Source organism: Rhea pennata, chromosome 14 (genome assembly GCF_028389875.1).
Source record: "Rhea pennata isolate bPtePen1 chromosome 14, bPtePen1.pri, whole genome shotgun sequence".
Taxonomy (NCBI): Eukaryota; Metazoa; Chordata; class Aves; order Rheiformes; family Rheidae; genus Rhea; species Rhea pennata.
The window spans coordinates 13,189,867-13,209,269 of NC_084676.1; the positions used below are offsets into that span (position 1 = coordinate 13,189,867).

At 50.4% G+C, this 19,403-nt stretch overlaps 2 protein-coding genes across 4 annotated transcripts; one reads left to right on the top strand and one right to left on the bottom strand.

Annotated features, from left to right (window-relative positions):
• The first annotated feature begins 62 nt into the window (after positions 1-62).
• Positions 63-9,592, top strand: SIMC1 (SUMO interacting motifs containing 1). 3 transcript variants are annotated; one of them, XM_062587250.1, is made up of 11 exons: positions 96-183; positions 1,379-1,623; positions 2,725-3,480; positions 3,852-4,072; positions 4,876-4,945; positions 5,402-5,547; positions 5,999-6,184; positions 6,703-6,831; positions 7,835-7,991; positions 8,076-8,160; positions 9,131-9,592. In XM_062587250.1, exons 2-11 carry the CDS (start codon positions 1,612-1,614, stop codon positions 9,349-9,351), a joined length of 1,983 nt encoding a protein of 660 aa, XP_062443234.1. In that variant the 5' UTR covers positions 96-183; positions 1,379-1,611; the 3' UTR covers positions 9,352-9,592. The 3 variants fall into 3 exon arrangements, with proteins under 3 accessions (XP_062443232.1, XP_062443234.1, XP_062443233.1); XM_062587248.1 differs by lacking the exon at positions 1,379-1,623 and having other exon boundaries at positions 63-183; XM_062587249.1 differs by lacking the exon at positions 96-183 and having other exon boundaries at positions 377-1,623.
• Positions 9,593-11,471: 1,879 nt separating this feature from the next.
• Positions 11,472-19,348, bottom strand: KIAA1191 (KIAA1191 ortholog). Its single transcript, XM_062587568.1, has 7 exons — positions 19,285-19,348; positions 19,027-19,199; positions 17,979-18,105; positions 16,528-16,652; positions 14,287-14,393; positions 13,835-13,974; positions 11,472-13,321 (listed from the first exon to the last, which is right to left on the bottom strand). The coding sequence occupies exons 1-7, from the start codon at positions 19,310-19,312 to the stop codon at positions 13,113-13,115; spliced, it is 909 nt and encodes a 302-aa protein (XP_062443552.1). The 5' UTR covers positions 19,313-19,348; the 3' UTR covers positions 11,472-13,112.
• Positions 19,349-19,403: the final 55 nt, after the last annotated feature.

Consider the following 19,403-nt stretch of genomic DNA (forward strand, 5'->3'; position numbering starts at 1 on the left):
GGCCCGCGCGCCCCGCCCCGCCGGGCGCCACCGCCCCGCCCCGCCCCGCTGGGGGCGGAGCCGCCGCCGCCCGCAGCGGACATGGCCGACAGCGTCGTCCTCATAAGCGACTCGGGCTCCGAGGGCTGCCCCTCGCCGCCCGGCCGCCGCAAGGTGCCGCGGCGCCCCCCGCCGCCCCCCGCGGTGAGTCAGCGGCCCGCGGGGAGCCAGCGGGCGGCGGCGGCGGGCGCCGCCTCCCCCCCCCGGCCGGCGCCGCCTCCTCCCGGCCGGGCGCCGCTTGCCCCTCACAAACATGGCGGCGCTTCCGCCGGGGCTGGCGGGGCGGCGGGGATGGGTGCCGCGCGGGGACAGAAAGCGTCGAGGCGCGTGCCCTGCCCCGAGCCGAGCCGGGGCAGCCGCGGGGCCGAGCGGACACCGGCCTTGGGCTGCCCCGGGGCTGCGCCGCGCCCCCCGGGGGTCCCCACACCCACGTCCCCGAGGGCGGCCAGCCCTCCCGGCCCGGCCTCTAGGAGGGCCCCAGCCCCCTCAGCCACGACCCCCAGGAGGGGCCCCGTCCCCCTCAGCTTGGGGGTCCCGGCCCCCGGCCACAGCCCCCCAGGAGGGGCCCGGCCTCCCTTTACCGTGTCCCGCCCCACTGTGGCCGCACGCCCCGGGCAGCCGTGTGCCCCCGAGCAGCGATGCTGCAGCCGCATCGCCCGCGAGCGAGACTGCCCCATCGCATCCTCCATGCAGCATGCGGCCTGGCCGAGGAGCCCCAGGCAGCCCGGCCCACGCGGTCCCCCGCAGCCACAGCGCCCGGGCTCCCCGCTCGAGGTCCCCAGCCGGCCCGGCCTCCCCTCATCCCGCCTCGGCCTCCCCTCATCCCGCCTCAGCCTCCCCCAGCTGCCCGCCCCCGGCACCCAGCCCCGGGCGGTGGCTGGGCCGCGCGAACCGGGCCGAGCTCTGGCCTCCGGGGCTCCGGCTCACCGGCGCGGCCCTGCCGGCGGGGCGAAGGACGGGTCTGCGTGGCGGCGGTGTGGCGGGGGAGGCCGTCTCCCCCATCCGCCGTCCCTGCCGGGGAGGGAGGCTGGCCCGGCGGCCCTGCGCTGGAAGCCGTTGGCTCCGGTTCTGATGCAGCTTTCAAACGCCCAGCAGTTCCGGAGGGGCGACGGGGCCGCAGGACGCCGCGGGCTGCAGCTTGGGCAATCTCCACGCTTGTTCGGCCCCGCTGTTTTTCCTGAACGAGCAGGGCAGGTCACCGCCCCGCTGTAAATGCAGCTCCCCTCTGGGGAAAGGCAGCGGGTCTGAGTCAGGGGGAAAAAAATGGATTTAAATGGATTTTCTTGAAGATGTTCTCAAAACATTTTCCTGTTTTGAGACACTGTGATTTTTTTCCAAGAGCAAAAAGACCCTGATCCCTCCTGGGCATGTAATGATCCCATGCACCTTCTGAGACGTGCTGTGTCCTGCCTGACGCTGGTGTGGACACAGATGCGTTCTCCCTGCCTGCTCCTGCGGCCCCTTGTAGATGCACATCCTTGGAGCTTGGGGTTAAAGAGGCTGCGTCGCCCGGCGACTCCTGGATGGGAAGCCCCCAAAGTCTCTGTGCTGCTCTAGATCTGGTCTGGTGTCATGGACGTGAAGGTAGCTCTATTCCCTTCCACTCGTGTCTGTGTAGCGGGTGAGGCTGCACTGCAGGGGGATGCTGGTGGGGCTTGCAGACATCTCCAGCACATGCTCTGTCGTGGCCCTGGGGGAGCTGCGGTGCTGTGCCCTGCTGAGGAGCTGGGCCCAGCTGCTTTGGCTCCTGCAGAAATGCTTGCTGCCGGGGAGGGACCTGCTGGGGCACCGGATGTCACCGTTGTCCCACACTTGGGACAGATCTTACATGGACCGACCGCCAAAGTCTTCCTTGTTCTGTCACGCAGCTGCAGCCCCCTCCCGTGGGACTGGGATAGCGAGTGTTATGGGGAGAGCGCAGGGGACGCTGAGGTTCAGATCCACTGAGGGGCAGAGCTCTCCACCCCGGCACTGTGTGGCCCCACGACGAAGGTGTGGAGGCAAAGCTTCCCACTACGGGTGGGCTGGGGGAACCAGGGCTGGCCAGCCTGTCCCAGGAGCAAGGAGGGGGTGGCTAATGCCCACACCCTCTCCGGCTGCTTCCCATCTACCCTGCGGCTTTACGGGGGCAGGAGGGAACAACCCAAACTCTGCCTGCTCTGCACTCAAACGCAGCAGCAAGGGCCGTTCCTGGCACTGGAAAATCCCACTAGAGCTGGAGCTGGCCAGGCCCCAAAGAGGAGACTGTAGGGGATCTTCACCCTGCTCCCAAGGCTTGGCAGGGCCTCTGCAGGCTGAGCACAGCCGGGCCCCATGCTGCACACCAGGCTTTTCCGGGATGGGGATTGTTTTTATTTTATTTTGTTTTTGAAGTAGGGGACGCAGCCATAAGGCACCCTCGGGCGAGCGGAGGTTGTCACTGGCAGCAGCAGGGAAGAGAGCACTGAGCGTGCTGCTGGGGGAGGCTGACACCCCACAACCCACATCAGCCAGGCAGCGGGGTTTTTGCTCCTGGTTTCTCTTCCTACACTGGGGAAGACCAGCCCCTTCCCCTCCATTTCCTCTCTCATGGGCCAAGACACAGCCCCAGGACAGTACCAACACACTGGAGACTCCTGGCAGGGGTGGCCCAAGGCACCCAAGTGCCTCTATTGCAGACAGTGCTGACCCCCTCTGTCCCCACAGGAGATCATCGACCTGACCTGCGAGGAGACGAGTGCAGAGCCAGTGCCATGCACCAGCCTCACCATCATCGACCTGACGGAGGAGGAGGAGGACCCATGCAGCCCTCCCGCTGCCGCAGGCTGTGCTGGCCAGGACCCTGGGCAAGCACCTGCTTCCGAGGCAGCGCACGCCTTCCCACCTAGGCTCTGCCTCCCCACCAAGCAAGAAAAGGAGGCATCGGTGGAGCCCAAGCCTGAAGTGCCCTCCCACAGGGCCCCCGCAGAGCCCCTCTTTGCCATGGACGCAGCAGAAAGCGCTGGGAGCAGAGGCAGCTTCTCTCCCACCTCCAGCTGCCAAGGCTCTTCGTGCAGCTCTGGGCAGAACTGCAGCACCACCACTTTTAACAGTGACTTGGGCTCCCTGGCCAGCATGCAGCTGGACTCAGACCAGCTCTCGCTGTCCCCCTCCAGCCAGGATAGCAGCTGTAGCTGGAAAGCCTCTGGTGCAGAGGAAGAGACTCCCCCCATTTGCCAGCAAAAGGAGCTCCCCCCAAGCCTGAGACCTGCTCCAGCTAGCATCACTACATCCCCAGCAGGAGCCAAAAGGCCTATGTTGGAAGCAAAGGATGTGCCACCGCGTGTAGCAATGCAGCGAGTGGTTCCAGCCAGGACCAAGGCTGACAGCAAGGCCTGGCTGAACAAACTGCAGTATTTCAGGAGAACAGGAGTCCGTCACCTCTTCCTCCAAGACATAGCACCTGACAGGGAAGCACTACAGGTAAATGAGGTTCAGAGCAGCCACTGCCAGACGCAGTTGGACTCTGCTCAGCAATGGGTCCCGCAGTGGGTGAGAGGCAGAGGAGGAAGCAGGGGCAGCCCCTGCTCTGCATCTCCTTTGGGGGAAGTTTTGTTGAACAGCTGGGATCTCTTGTTACTGTGGTTCCCTTAACAGTGGGCCGCACATCTCAGCTGCAGGGCAGTTGTGACTTATCTGTGAAGGCATTAATGCAGTGAGGCAGCCCTGGAGCAGGGCACTGCCCAGCACTGCGCAAATCACGTGCCATTACAGTGCATGTTGAGGGCATGTGGGTGCAGAGCCACACAGGCCGGGGGGGCCGGCTTTCACCCGTTGCCTTGCCTTGCACACAGCGGAAACCTGAGCTCATCCCCAGCGGGAAGATGAGCATGGTGCACACCACCATCGAGGAGAACTTCCTTGAGGGCACATTGCATTTCCTGAGCGAGTTCGTCTCCTGCCAGCACTGCCCTCCTAAAGACATCGTATCCTACCTGATCAGACAAATCCTGTTGAACTCCCACCGAGGGGAGATTCTGAAGGACACCTACATGCTGCTGATGAAAATCCAAATGTATGTTTTCCCTCTGCTACTGTGTTCTGGGGCTGGGTAGATGCTCCCTTGGGTCTGCCCAGTGTAAAGGTTATTCTCTGCATTCCTTACCCACAGAGCAGGAAGCGATTTCCCCTATAATACAGGATGATCCTTCTTCTGCCTCTGCCTTCTATTCACAGAGGTTACCAAAACAGCCAAACACAGCCTCAGACTGGGGGCTGGGGAGGGGGATGTCAGCACCAGTATTGGCCCAAATAGGAGCCTCTAAAGTCCCAAATGGAGGAAGGATGAGGGTGGGAGAGGCAGGGGATGTAGCGACAATAGGGAAAGCAGCTCCAGCTATTTCATGACAGTGTTTTAATTATTTTGTAGCAAGCCAGCATAGCTCAGGAATTGCTTGTGAAACCAGGGAGTCCTCTGGGGCAGAGGATTGTTTGCTTTGTTCCTGAAGAGCAGATCTCACTGTTTGCTGCAGTGACGTGGCAGGAATGCCTCGCCTGGGCTGCAGCAGGGGCCCCGGGCTGGAGGTGGCAGGGGCAGTTCACCTACAGCCCTTGGGGTTCCTGCAGCGAGGCACAACATTTCCCAAGGCTACAGGCCCAGGAGTGCTGGTGCTTTCTGCGGAGCACACCTCCAGTCAGGCGAATCCGAAGAATGAATGTGAACAAGGCAGAAGGAAGGGAGAGGGCCGGGCCAAAGAGGAGCTGGTGCTAGAGAAGGCAGCAGAGGCCTCGGGGCGAGTGGGCTGGCGAGGGAGGGCTGGGGCAGGGGTTCCTTGCCTCCAGGCAGTTCAGCATAAATGAGCGGCGCTGTCCTTGCAGGCTTCATCCAGCCAACACTGCCACAGTGGGATGGGACTGGACACTACTGAAATACATCATGGAAGACCAGGTACTTGGCAGTTCCTGACTGCATGTGTCACCGTTGAGCAGGGATCACCCAGGACACAGTTTTCAGGGCTAAGTGTTGCCACAGGACCTCACGTGCCCTTGCTCTGCTGCAGAATGGGCCAGTCCAACATTTAGTTTTATTGCAGTTACTGACAGCAGTCTGTGCCAGGTGTGTTTCCTGTTTTTATTCCTGGTGCTGCATAAACTGCTGCACAGCTGTAGGCAGGATGTCTAATCAGAAGACAACATAGGGACTAGAGGGACTTGCAAGGGCAACAGGCCTAGTGCTATGGTAGAGCAGGTCCAGTCGAGCACCCAGGCCAGGCAGCCCCTTCTGGAGAACAAATGTGTTACTCCTCAGTCATGTAAATCAGTCCATTCCCAAGAGAGCCAAATTCCCTGGTTCTCCTCAGCCCTCCTGCTTTTCCAGGCTCAAACCATCTGCATCTCCCCTCAGGAGAAGCCTCCTGGCCGACTCCTGTTCCTGGAGTACGTTGTGCAGACCCTGGAGGATGACTTCCAGCAGAACCTAAGGCTGCAACTCCTGCAGAAGTCAATTGCCAAGAACGTGCTTTCCTGTGACATGTGTTTCAGCAATGTCAAGTAAGGACACCTCCTCCCCCCTCTAAACCTTCTAACCAGATGCTGAGAGGCAGAGGCTCGGGGCATCTGCGTCGAGATTTCAGTTCTTGCTTTCCAGGAAACAAGCATGGGAGACAGAAAAAAGATAAGGGCACAGGTGTAAAGAACAGGAGGAGGTTTAGGGCAGCAAAACAGTGGAGACGACACAAAACATCTCCAGCCACAGCCTAGCAGGCATTTTCCCAGGAATTAGATCAGATTTGCATCACTCAGTTCCGGACTGAGGAGGAGTCACTCCTGTTGACAAGCATATAAATCTTATGCTGCTCAACAGAGCTATTCCTCAGCCTATGCAAATGGGTGGGGCACATCCTGCATCCTCAAGGTCTTTCCTGGAGCTCTGAGTGAAGCTAGAGATGACAATACAGCAAAGCCAGGCCCATCCCCACTAACATTCCTGCTTCTGTCCCAGGGAGGTGATCGAATGGTTGGTTGCAGCAGTTACAGGAGTCGGGTTCTCCCAGCCCCGAGAGCAGCCACAGCCACAAGAAACGACATATTCTTTGTCAGAAGAAAGGGCTGAATGCAGCTCATCTGCACCACAGCTGGACTGCACTGACCAGACAGAGGTGGCTCCACCAGCTTTCTTCTCCCAGAAGTAAGCCCCAGAAGTCCTGACTCCCTCCTGTAAGCTCATGGGGCCCAAAACAGGGAAAAGCCAGGGTCTGCAGTCAGGGAAGCCACGTTGCATCTGTGACCAGGTTATCTGCCTGAAGGCATGTGAAGTTTTCCTCCAGGACAGACATAGATTTGGTGAGTGAGAGATTTGCTCACCTGGCCAGAAACTGGCTCAGTGACCTTTGTCCTCTTACACGTACTGTAAGGTCAGAGCCCTCAGCTGACACAAGGGACAGCACAGGCTGCCCCATGTTGCCCCATCAACACCACAGGGATTTATTTGGGACCCATCCGATGATCAACTTTTCTTCCATGAGCATCAGATTTAAACATCACTAAGAGACACAATGGGGCTTTATACAAAGCTCACCGAATCTAACCTGCTAGTTCCCCCTAGGTCCCTCACTGCAAGGCATGCATAGATGCCACCGCCCACTGCTTTACTTGCAAGCCAAGGAGGGATAGCATCTCCCAGTATTGACTGTCTGCCTAACCTAGGGTGATGCTCCTGCTCCAACGGATGTTGTCCATTGCAGTGGAAGTGGACAGATCTCCCAACTGCAGCTCCTGTAAAATCGCAGATGTGATATTCCCTTTTATACTGAACATTCCTGTGAGGAGCCAAAGGTAAGACAAACAAGTGTAAGACAGCATCAGCCTTTGTGGGCAAGTCTTATTGCTGGTTTACATCCCAATGGATGCACAAAAATACTACAGGGTATAGAGACAGACTCGTTTATGACCCAGTCAGTGAAAGCATGACTGTTCATGGCTGATAGAGAGATCCCACAGGGATATAACACTGATAACTGAATGTACCTCACCAGCTAGTGCTTTGCTGAGAACTGTTGATTCTCCTACCCATTAAAGTTGAAGGACTTTACAACTGCAAAGAGTTTAAAAAGCAGGACTCAGTATCAGCACAGTCACTAGTAAACAAGTCGCTGACTCCCAGGGACAACCAAGCAGCTCATCAGCAGTGTGACGCAGTTCCTACAGCTTTGCCTTGATATGCTTTTGTTTTTTTTCCTGTAAGAAATGCAGTATCTGAAGCCAAGGCACCAGACCCCAACTGGCTGTACACAGCATTAGACCACTAGATCCACAGACATTTCAAACTCATGCTTGCCAACCGGTGCAGGCAGCCTCCCAGCACACAAACTTTTCAGATCCTTTAGCACAACTCTGAGCACATGCTGAGTCTAATCAAGCAAAACTGAATCTAACCAAGCTGTTGCTTATCCCAGAACAGATCCACTAGACTCAGCTGGCAGCTGACCCCACTTCATACTTGCTTGGGTGTGCTTCCTGCAAGTCAGCAGGAGTGGATAACATCTGCGCAGGCTGTTGGGCAGGGTGAAGCAAGGCAACTAAGCTTGTTTCACAAACCATACCGACCTCAAGCTGTCACAGGTCAAACCTAACAACAAACACATCTGCGGCCCAGCTGTATAGTGAAGGTCTTTGTATCACATCTGGTGGTTTTACTTCCACTACACTGCTGGGCAGCACCCCGTAGTCACCCCATGTCTGCGCAGGAGCAGCACCAGCGAGACACAAAACATGTGGGAACAGTTGTTCCTGGTGAGGCTGTGTTGTCTCCCCCATGGTAAAACCTTTTGTCTTGCAGGGAAGCCTTCCTGAACACCATGGACAGCCAGCTTCTGCGCTGCAAAGTGCTAGAGCTGATGTTCCAGCACAGCTGCGAAGTACCCACAAACATGCCCTTGTCTCTGGCCAAGATCCTGTATTTCTTGAGCCACTCCTCTGTGCTGCTGCAATACCAGGTATCTAGTCCATCATCTCTCTTATATTTTTTTTCCCTCAGGAGAAAACCTCTTCTAATAACCAAATACTCCCTCCTCTCATAGGAAGCAGCAGCAACATGGGAAAGATGGGATGAGATGCTGCAGTACTTGAGTTTGCTGCTGCTGAGTTATCAAAACGTAGTGTTGGGTAAGCAGCCTGTTCTGACCTTAATGCACATTATCTAATTAAGAGGCAGCAGCAGGACAGCCCAAAACATACTTCCTCCTCTCTTCACATCACACTTGAATGAACTCACAGACACTGAGTCTCAGAAAGGTGATGTATCTCAATCATTGTCAGTAACTATTCCCAGTAGCCAGGGTTAAGGAATGATGTTGCAGGGCCACATCAAGACGAAAGCACAAGCTGTTTTACCAAGTTTAGCTCCTAAAGGGCTAATTTCCTAAAGGAATAACCACAGCATTGGGAAATAGGCAATGGGGTGCTATGCACCAGCTCTTGTCCAAGCAGCCCACAGAGTGAAGAACAGGTTCACATAAGAGGCAAAGCAGAAGGCAAAGGGGTAATAAAGCCAGGACACATTGAGCACTTTACTAGACTGGGAAGGGGGCAGCATCTACAGTAGCGCTGGAAGAAGCAGTATTTCTGACCCCAGGAGAGTAGCACAGTCAAATGGCAGTCCCTAAAATTCAGTTTTATTGGAAAGTCTCCTCCCAACTTCAGCTGCTTGAGACCCAGGATAAGGTTCTCATGGAGGAATGTAGAGGAACCCATACACATGTGGGCAGAAAGTCCTATTCCTCCCTTGCTCCCTGAAGCCCTCAGAAGATCACTCTAGTTGAGCAGCTCTTTAGACTCTCCTCTCCAATTAGACAGTTGTCCAGTCTGGCACTAGTATAGAAGAAAACTATGCTACAGTCCCCTCCCCATTTCTTGGCCTCTCCATGTGCCAGACAGCTCCAAGAGGTGACAGTTCCTTCTTCCATACAGCTAGTCTTGTACAGAAGTATCAAGGCTAACCAGAAAAGGGTCTGCACAATGTCCCTGATTGCTTTTCACCACAGAGAGCACTGCCTGGAGCATGCTGCTGCCTCTGAACAAGTCAAACACTACCCCTTTGTGTATTGCCTCTTGAAACCAGCATTTCCTCTTGTAGGGCACTTACGGAGCGCACTTAGTGAGCGAATGGACTTAATCATTAAGAAAGCCAAGCCCAAGCTCCAGGATGATGATGACATCACCCAGCTGGACATTCACCTGAACATAGAGGACTTCCTCAGCCGACTACAGCAGGTCTTAGGGGAGCCCTTTCCCCTGCAGATTGAGGAGAAAGTGTGCATGCTCCGAGAGTTGCTCCTTGTTGTCACCGCTACGTGATGGAGACAAGTACTGTGGCAGAGGGCACAAAGTGCCTCCTGTTTTCTTCACAAGCTATGCCTAAGCCTCTGTTTTATGCAGCAACCTCAACTGTCATCCACCACATGGTTTTGTTTATACATTTGTATGGAAAATTCTGTGATTTGCCCTGTCTTGGAGCTTCCTTTCAAACTTGTATCTTGTCCTACAGTTTTACAAGGCACTTTGTACACTTTTAAAACAATAAATTATTTTCGTATTTGCTGAGACTCTTCTATCTTGGTGCCAGCCCTGTCCAAAGGAAGCGCTCAGTTCTGACTTTTGCAGCTGTACCCATGGATGGCACTAGACTAAAGCAGCCATAAACTCTGACAACAGTTTGCACAGCAAGCAAAACATTAGGACCTGCCCAGTATTGAGGAAGAGTTAATAGTCTTTTCAGAGAAACACAGGTGTGCCGGGCAGTGAGGGTGTTCACAGTGCAGACATCCTCAACTCATGCTGGTCAATCCTCATGCAAGGGATGACCTTTCCCATTCTAAATCAAATACATCTACATGGTTGTGTCCAAGTTCATTAGGCAGGTCAAGAGGAAATTCAGGGTAGCAGCATCAGCTGAAAAGGCTGCACTTTTGCAGAGTTCACTCAAACATCTGCAGTGTAGACAAGTATGCATGTTGTCATGAAGAATACTATCCTGCAGGTCTTGTGCTGAAGGAACAGGCACCACATTCAATCCAGCAGGCAGAATGAACCACAAATCTCTAAATTCAAATCCACTGCCACCCAACTCAGATGCCAAGACTCACAGTTGAGGTCAGACAGCAGTTAAGTATTTCCATGGAAGGGCTCTTGGAATAGTTCAGCAGTAACATAGATTCATCCCCTTGCAAGCACAGGAAAGACTCTGTACCTGCCCACCACCCCATCTGCACCTGGTGTAGGTAATCCATGGCCCAGCACAGCCATTTTGCAGCTACTCTACAGATGCTGGAATTAAGCCCTATGAGGAGACCAGAGTTCAGGGAGATCCAGCAGTGCAGCTGTGGCCAGGAATGCTGTAGTCCTTATTTCAGTACACGCTGAGGACCTGCCACTTGGTCTGCGGCCAGGCCTGGCTTCAAAGAGCCCTGAACAGCTTGGAAGAATGTTACAGCCAGACATGACTTGTGCCTAGAGCATTTGCTCCTTGTTCTTTAGGGAGACTGTACATAATCTCCCCTCTGTCTAACTCAGGGATAAGCCATAGCAGGAGAAGGGAGGAGTATTTGTGGAGTAATAGTTCAGAAGCATTACTGACAGCACACACTCCAAGTGCTCCTTGCTACAGAAACCTGCTCTCCCTCCACGGTATGCTCATTTGAATCTTTTTTTCAGCTAAATCTTTAATCATTTACTTAAGTATTATAGAAGGATCCAGGAAGGATGCTTGAGTTGTGCATTAGGATATAACACCAAGAAGCCACCCTCTAACCCAAACCCTTCCAAAGGGCTACAGCAATAGCTTGTAACCAAGGCCTGCAGCAGCAGAGACAGCTCCAGAGTACCTGTGTGCTTCAGGCTCGCTTTCACCATTTTTAGCTCCGCAGATGCTTTGGGAACATGAGGAACTTCAGTGTTCAGGTTGGTCAGCCCCACTCTAGGAGAGCTGTGTGCACAGCCCCTGTTTATCAGCTCTGCAAGGGATATCTTGGCAAATATAAATGTCACAACATCATCAAGGAAGGCAAAGCAAAGAGGGAACTACTCCACATGGAATGTGACATCTCTAGGTGAATACTAGCCTGCTTCCCACATCTGTGCCCACCTCCGCAATACACCAACTGCACAAGAAGCAACCTCAGGAACAGGAAGAAAAAAATCACTATTTGAACAGCCTGAGAAAGTACAAAGCTTGCAGATATAGTTTCATCAACCCAAGGCATGAGAGAAGACAGGACCAAGTCTGGCTTTAAACCTATTCTCCCTGTCAAAAGGGAATTTCATGCAGCAAATTATACCTCAGCGATAGTGCCACCACTGCATTGTTAAGCACAACCTTAACTCCACTGACTAGCCAGCAGCAAGAGGCTTGGTAGAGATTCAACAGCCCCATGTTTCCTGCACAGGTGCTTTTCCAGTGCTGACAAACACCAAGGATCTCCATTCACAAAGAATTTTATTTTCTTGTAACAAAGAAAATTAGACATAGATATGAATACAGACCACAAATAAATTAATGTCAAACCAGAGATTCTCCGATTGCAAAGGTGTGAATGATTAGGGACAGTGACAACTGTTTAGTTGGGTGTTTCAACACAATACACTGCTGGCACTGCTGTTGAAAACTGAGATGAAGCAGAGCCACAAAATACACTTCTTCAGAGGGGGATACCAGCTATCCAAGTACCTTGGCTACTCACCCCAGGCAGAAATGCTTTTTTTGAGCAGGCAGCAACCCAGAGTTCAGTGGTTACGAATAGTAATGTGCTTGTAACATAAAAGCTTCTAATGCCAGATGCAAGACTACCCCCTCACTGCTACAGAATGCCTGCAGCTGGCTGAAGGAGCAGTGTAATACATGGGATCATAGGATCAAGAAACAGAGGAGACCTGCTCGCCACGGAGATTATACCTATCCCGCCCTACACTACTCAAAGGATTAAATGGTATGTAAGAATTTCTTTCCCAATTTTCAGGAAAGAAATAGTAGGTGGCAGCTGTCCCAGCAACTGTCTGCAAGTCTAGGCCAAAAAAATATATAGCTCTATCAGTAGAGCTTGGAGGAAAGTTTAGCCTTAATCTGCCCCTCACTTCTGCCCCAGGCTGGCAAATTGCATCTAACACTGATAAACAAAAGATCCTATTTCAGAAGTGCCACTGGTGCGTCTAATACACTTCTACACATGATTCCTACAAGATGCTAAGAAACAATCAAGCAGCATACAGAGTGTCAAAACTACTGTTCAGTCTGTTCTATACAGAGGCAGGACAGTGTTGTTTTGCAGGAATCCAGAAAGGAAAGAGGAAGTTTACTTGGTCCAAACCACAACAACTCTGGTCAATTCCACCATTTTTCAGAGGAACATTAGGAGTTAGAAGAGAAGCACTTGTTCTTCCCATTTACTACCAAACCTGCTAGGTTCTACTCTTTGACTTTCTAGTAATAATGGGTCACTGTCTGCTTTCCCTTAAAAAAAAAATCCAAGAACAAATAAATAAGCACTAGGTGTTGAACTATCACAAGGTGACACTGGAAAAATAAGGGAACTCGATGTTTAAAGTTCACCTACCACATTCCCAGAGCAAGTTATTTCAGCCATTTAATGGTCCATTTTATTCCTGGCTTGTGTTTGTCTCATTTTCTGCTGGTGTTGTGTGTGTGTGCGCCAGTCAGAACGATGGTCCTCTTGAGAACACTTCAGCACTGTACAGAACAGGATAACTAGACAACAGGTAGACAAGCCAGTCTACTTGCCCACTACAAGGCTTTTCTCTCCCACAAAACGCAGTTCAAGGTTTTACTGTAGTATACTGTACTGGGAATTTTGTCTCCCAGTGCAGCCTAGCAGACAGAATTGGTGCAGATACAGCAGAAAAGATGGTTTACATCAGTTTAGTACTAGTGCAGGGGTTTTTCAAAGACTGATTCAGGGTTGGCTTTAGAGGAACAGTGACAGCTGTTTCCTTTACTGAGATGAAGAGCTGGAAGAGAGACTTTCCTATTTTACTGCAGCACAATGAGACAGGGAAGCATAGCCTAAGATACCCTTTAATCCACTAGGACACCAGAAGCATCCTCCTTAGAACCCCGTTGGAGTGAGCACATTCAGATCCCGAGGTTTGATATTATGAGAACGTGGAGATTGTTTCCTGCCTTCTGTGACTGGAATGTCCATTTTGGGTGGCTTGAAGGTCACTGGATCCTCTGGCATCCTAGTGGCCTGGGCACGCATCAGCTCCATGGGGGATGGTTTCTGGGCACCCTTATAGGATTGGATGGTAAATCCTCCTGATGGAGGGAGGGAAAAAAAAAATACAGCAAGTAAGAGCTAGAGAAACTAGGCAAGCTCCCTTCCACTGCTGCCAATGCTGGGCACAGTATCACTGACACTCAGCACTGCAGAAAAGCTATGCCAGTCCCAGCAACCTTATGTCAAACCTATTCCACATCAAGGACTGACACTTCTAGTTCAAATTCCATCACACAGAGAAAACAGCTGAGCAACAAGCTGTCAGCTTCACACCCTGGTCTTCACTGCAGCTTAACACAGGTGACTGACATCTTCCAGCCCTTGGTTGAGGTTTTTGTTTGTCTGTTTGTTTTGAGTTTGTTTTTTTCTTGTTTTGTTTTGAAATCAGCTTTACATTTAGGTACCAAAATGATATGAATGGTACATGTTCACAAGGTGGTCCCAAAAATAAAAAGGGAAGTATAAAGTAAGGCTCCAGAAGTAGCCACTGAGTTTGCTGCTTGACAGTTCTCCCCAAACTCTTGAGGTTTAAGAGATCTTAAAGGACATACCTGGATCATTGGTGGATTTCTGGATAGCTTTGGGTCCAAAAAAGCTCCATTTTTCAGATGGCAATCTGTCCCCACCAGCTTCCAAGGCAACAAAGTCTGGGCCAGTGATAGAAGCGGAGGCTCCCTGACTAAACCAACCCCTAGGGAAAAATCATTAAGATGCATGCCATGGAAAGAATAAATACTTCAGGTGGTCCCATTATGCCAGAAACTATCCCTGAAGTTATCAGAGGCAATTTAAAAGATCTTTTAATAAGCTTCTTACCACCCGGCATGAAGCTATACTCAAGTTCCACAAGCTTTCAACATGATCAATTCTATCCAAGTATGGACTGATAGCAAGCTCTGAATTTCACCCCTTAGTGCCCCATTGGCAAGAGCTTATCCAAGTAACTCCCACCTCAACCTGCATGAAACCAAACAAGACAGTAGTCTGCCAGGAACAAGAATACCTGGTTTTGTGCTTGGGAGAGGAGTGGGGAGTGCTGCTTGGAGTGGACTGAGCAGACCAAGTCTGTTTTTCTTCTTTTGTCATCTCTCCACTCTGCATTTTTAACTTCTGTTAGAAGGGGCAAAAGAAACACAGAGGCAACAGACCTTTAATACAAGATGTAAGGAACAAATAGCCAGTAAGATGTTCTGTCAAAACTGGGCAATTATTTATGCCCCAGATGATAAAGGCTTTAAGACTTATTTCACCTAAAGCTTAAACTCAGTGTTACAACACTCACATACAGCTCTTGAGCTCCCTTCCAGGTCAGATATAAACATTCCGGAATTCCCCTATGCTCTCAAAACATATCCTCCAGGCTAGTAGTAGTAAACTAATACTGTTCACTCTGCAGTGCGGAGCTGCTGCCCACCAGCAGTGCACTGCTTCAATACCTGCATTCACAGGCAGTTTGCCTGCAGTGTAGCAGAACTCACTCTGTTGCGAGCAACTCAGTTAGCTGGTTACAAGTCTATCTGCCACAACAACTGTTTGCAGCACTTTTCAGAGCAACAGAGCTTTCAACTTCAGTTTATTACCACAAATTCTAATGAAGATGAGATCAGACTTAACAAGTGCAAGACTCAATGGATTCTGAGAAGTAATCCACCGACGACAAAATGAAAACACTACTCTAGAAGACTTTCAGACGAACTACGTTTCAAGGGTATACCTTGTCACAAAAAAAAATCAGGAACTAGGTGTACATAAAACAGGCTATTGCAAGCCATTCAGACAGTACAAGTTGAACTTTGAAGAAGACACTTGAAGGGCAGTTACAATTCAAACAACAACTACATAGGCACTTGCTCACTGTTTCCTGTGACTATCCAAGCCATACTAATGCAATTCGCTCACAGCATTGTTATTGTAACTTTGACCTTGCAGGAGTACACTCAGAGAATTCAATTAATAAACTAACAGCAAAATTACTGTGGGCCACTGTGAGTTCATCAGAAATATGTTGATCTAAGACTTTTGTCAGCAGTTGGAAAATGAAATTGGGCTCATTTCTAACTTCTACATTGGAAATCCATGGTTTACGAGTGCTATCACTCTAGTTTGCTTCTGGCTAGAAAGTAGCGAGACTAGCACCACTGCTCAAGTGCACCAGGAAGAGCTGGTTTCATTACAAGAGTCAAATGAGAGTTGGCACCACTCAGGCAACCATGAAGATAGTTCTAAGTTCAGTCTACTCATTACTCTTATCTACCACTGAAAACCTCTTACAAAAAGCAACCTTCTGTACTTTGCTTCTTAAAAAGCTGCGGGAAAGTAGCATGGAAAGAGATGAGAGAAGTTCAAGATTATCAAAACAAGCTTCAGCTGAAAAAAGTCAACGGGACCTTTAAAGTTCTAAAAGTTACCTGCTTCAGGGATGAGACTAACAAACCCTTCCACAGTTCAAACAAGCTGATTTTAGAATACATCAAAGACTTATTTTAAATAAGTCTTTATATATATATAAAGTCTTATAATATATAATATATACTATTATATATGTAATAGTATATATATATATAAAATAAGTCTTATTTAAATAAGACAAAGACCTTCTCCCTTCCCCACCCCCATATATTTGCATTGTTCTGCACAGTGAAAGCTGGAGAGCGCGTCATTCACTTCACAAATACCTCCTTCCTTTCAAAGTAGTTACGTTATCACATGAAAGAAAAGAGAAACTGCACTGGAACAACTTCAAATTATATTCTTTTGAAAGAAAGATTTTGAGCTAGCAAGTCTCTTCCAAGTCTTAACCGAAAAATCACAATGGAAACAAACAGCCCCAGAGAGAGACCTGATGCCACCAAACCCCAGAAAACTAGTATGTTCTGTAAGTTAACCCTTTAGAGATAGTGCTGGGACAAACAGCTGCAACAGTTAATTGCTGGACACTATTCAACAGTACAGCAAGAAACTAGATTTTGTATGGAGATGTCCCCACTTGGAAAGAAGATTTTAACAGTCTGAAGTGACTGTGGGACATGGCAGTTTTCAGAGAAAGTCATTTGTTTCAAAACTGTAAAGGCTAACAGGAAAATAAACATGGGCAATCCTTCTACAAAAAGCTGAAAGCAGTGAGAGTAAGCAAGTTGGGGATAGCCCTGCCAATAAGTTCCAGAAGTTACATCACCAGAGTAGTACTAAGCCAGTATACAGCCTGTAAAAAAAACAAAAGCAAAATACAAGTGGTATGCCTTACATGGACTGCCTCAGCCACTCGATGATACTTTGTCTCCTCTGTAGTGAGGCCTTTGTGGGGAGTGTAGCCAGCATCTGTCAGCCCTGCCTGCTGCTCAAAGCGGTGAATGCTCTCCTGAGTCTGCTCTAGAATGGACAAGAACACGTATTCACACAGAAACACCATCACATGCATTTCCAGCAAACACAAAGGCAGCTCAAATAACCAAACAGAAGACCCAGACAGTTTTCAGCATTCATACCTACACATTGTGATGAGTTGAGAGGCAGCAAGACGAAACTACAGAGCTATTTTGACTTGAAAAGTATCCTGAGTCATATGGCTAAATCAGAAGAGCAATGATGGCTCCCAAATCACAGGATGCATCACAAATACACCCATCTGATCCAGGAATCCTGTAATTAAACCCATCTGATCCAGGAAGCTGCATTACTCCTGACTAAAGCTTCCTTAAATGTCAAAGACCCCAATAAACTGGATATTTTAAGTGACCTTAAGTGATAACAGCATGGGATGTTCACTCCCTAGTGGAAACAAGAACAAAGTTAGGAGGACTTCAGGGTGGACAAAAAACGTTACTGAAAAAGCATAATGTCTCCTTTTGTAAGGATAACACTTCCCAACCTAAAATTATACATAATGCACCATCTCTGTAAGTACCACAAATGCAGAAGGCTTATATATTATGTTTGCCTATTTATTTCAAAACAGCCTGAAGATATTCCTACGAAGTACAGATTGGTACTCCTGACTTCTTACTGCACAAGAACCTTCTAGGCCATCATGTTTTTAACTAGATTATAATACTACATTAGACTGGAACAGAAGCAGCTTTCCAGCAGGAGGTCTGTATTTCTAGATATTATTTTCAAGTATGTTGGTTATCTTTGAACCAAGACAAACAAGTGCTCTCTGCCCACATAACTGACCCAATATAATTTTGACACCTCATTACTTTATGGGTTGTTTTAAAAGCAAGTGTTACTAAGACAGCTGCTGCTATTAACTAATATAAATGCCAGCAAGTGCTCTGTCAGCTAAATACGCCAGCTCTCCACATCACTTTGGTTTAATTCAGAGCTTTGCTTATCAGTCAGTAACAGCAAGCGAATAAGCAAATACATGGTAGCAGCAGCACCAGCCCCTGTATTTCAGCAAAAAGCTGGTCTGGACTGCAATGCCCTATCAACATATAAGTCACTGCACTCCTCCCTCAACAGCCAGCTCCCACACCTGAAAATATAGAGGCAGTAAGTGAGGCTTTTTACCTAGTTCTTCACTTCCTTCAGGAAGTGTCCTCCAAAAAATTACAGAATCCAAGAGCAAAACTACTCTAAAATCAAAATGCCCAGGAACTCTGATAGTCCCCCCTGAGACATTACCAAGCTGGAGTATGCTCCCATGCCCACATCCCCTTGGGCATCACATGATTCAAAAACAAGAGTGCTTACTTGTGAAGAGAGAGTTCATGATGATATGAGTGGCCTTGGCCTTCACCACAGGTACCTTGTTCACACTTTCAGTGGAAGATGAAGGCGTTATGACTGGAGTGTTCATGTGAGCATCCCCCTCCTCAATCTGTGCAAAGGAAGCAGGCCACAGTTTAAGATGAGAAGGTACCTCAAAGGCCGCATCTTTAACTACTCAAAAAAAATACAAGACCAAGCTGCACCAGCAACTAGCCTTTATCCCAAGGAAAAATTCTTGTGCTGTTCCAGCTAGGGCCCAGGAACATTTAGATATAGAACGTGGTAAGTCTTAGCAATGAATAAGCAACTTCTAACTTTTGAAACTACACTGGGCTCAGAGCCAACAGGTTATTAGTTTAAGTACTAAAAGGTCAATAGCAAAGGAACGAGAACACCTCTGTTTCCATACTCACAACAAAAACTGGACTTCCAGGTCAACTGTGCAATACCCTTTCACAGACAGCTCAGAACTACAAAATATCTGCAAAATGACAGAGCCACATAGCTCAGAGGCTGGTGCTTAGATTTTATTTTCTTTCACTTCTTATATTTCCAGCTTGTTACTGAAAGTGTATCTGACAAACTTGTCTCTGCTATGGATCATGAGACTTCGTAACAAAGAGCAAAGCAGTGACTGCTAGAAAATGAGATCTCTGAAGCGAAACGTGGACTTCCTCCTCGTAACGCTGGAATTACTGTTCCCAGACTGGAGAGCCTCCTTGGTGTGCCAAAGCCCCGTTTCAGCTGTTTTTTCCTCAAGAGAGCTATCGCAACAGAACGAGCTGAAAAGCAGAGTTTAAGCCCAAGGGGACGCAGTTATTTAACTTCTGTTCAAGATCCCGCTTCCCTTCACACTTAGAAAATCTAACCTAAAAGCGCCAGCCTCGCCCCCAAAGCGCCCCCACAGTTGCTGGAAACGGTTTAATCGCGTCTGCTTGCGACTTGCGGCTTTTTAACCCAGGAACGGCCGGGGGGGGGGGGGCCAGGAGCGGGGCCGGGGGCGCCCGGGGCCCGGCGGCGCGCCGCGCACCTTCGCCAGCTCCTGGTACTTGCGCTCGGGGATCACCGGCTGCTTCCAGAGGACGTTGGCGCCCAGGTCGGCGGGCGGCGGCGTCATGGGCGCCGTGTCCTCCAGGGCGTCGTCGTAGCTGAAGGCCCGCCGCGGCACGCCGAGCGGCAGCGACATCTTGCCCGGCTCCAGCGCTGCGAACAGAGGGGGCAGCGCTCAGCGCCGGGCCGCGGCCCGCCCGCCGCCGCCGCGGGGACCGGGGCTCGGGGGAGGCCTTACCGGGGGCGTCCGGCTGCCGCGCGCTCATGGCGGCTCGGGCCGCCGCCGCCGCGGAGGGCGCCGCCGGGGCTAGCAGGCGGGGCGGCGGGCGGCGGCGGCGGCGGTGGAGGAGGAGGAGG

Bases quoted from the DNA above. Each gene is read 5' to 3' on its own strand.
- SIMC1 (XM_062587248.1), top strand. From the start codon at position 82: ATGGCCGACAGCGTCGTCCTCATAAGCGACTCGGGCTCCGAGGGCTGC. The intron at 4,073-4,875 runs GTATGTTTTCCC...CTGTCCTTGCAG, and splicing joins CTGCTGATGAAAATCCAAAT to GCTTCATCCAGCCAACACTG. The intron at 7,992-8,075 runs GTATCTAGTCCA...CTCCTCTCATAG, and splicing joins CTGTGCTGCTGCAATACCAG to GAAGCAGCAGCAACATGGGA.
- KIAA1191 (XM_062587568.1), bottom strand. From the start codon at position 19,312: ATGAGCGCGCGGCAGCCGGACGCCCCCG. The intron at 19,200-19,284 runs GTAAGGCCTCCC...CTCTGTTCGCAG, and splicing joins GCGGCAGCCGGACGCCCCCG to CGCTGGAGCCGGGCAAGATG. The intron at 14,394-16,527 runs GTAAGGCATACC...CCCTTCTAACAG, and splicing joins GAGTGGCTGAGGCAGTCCAT to AAGTTAAAAATGCAGAGTGG.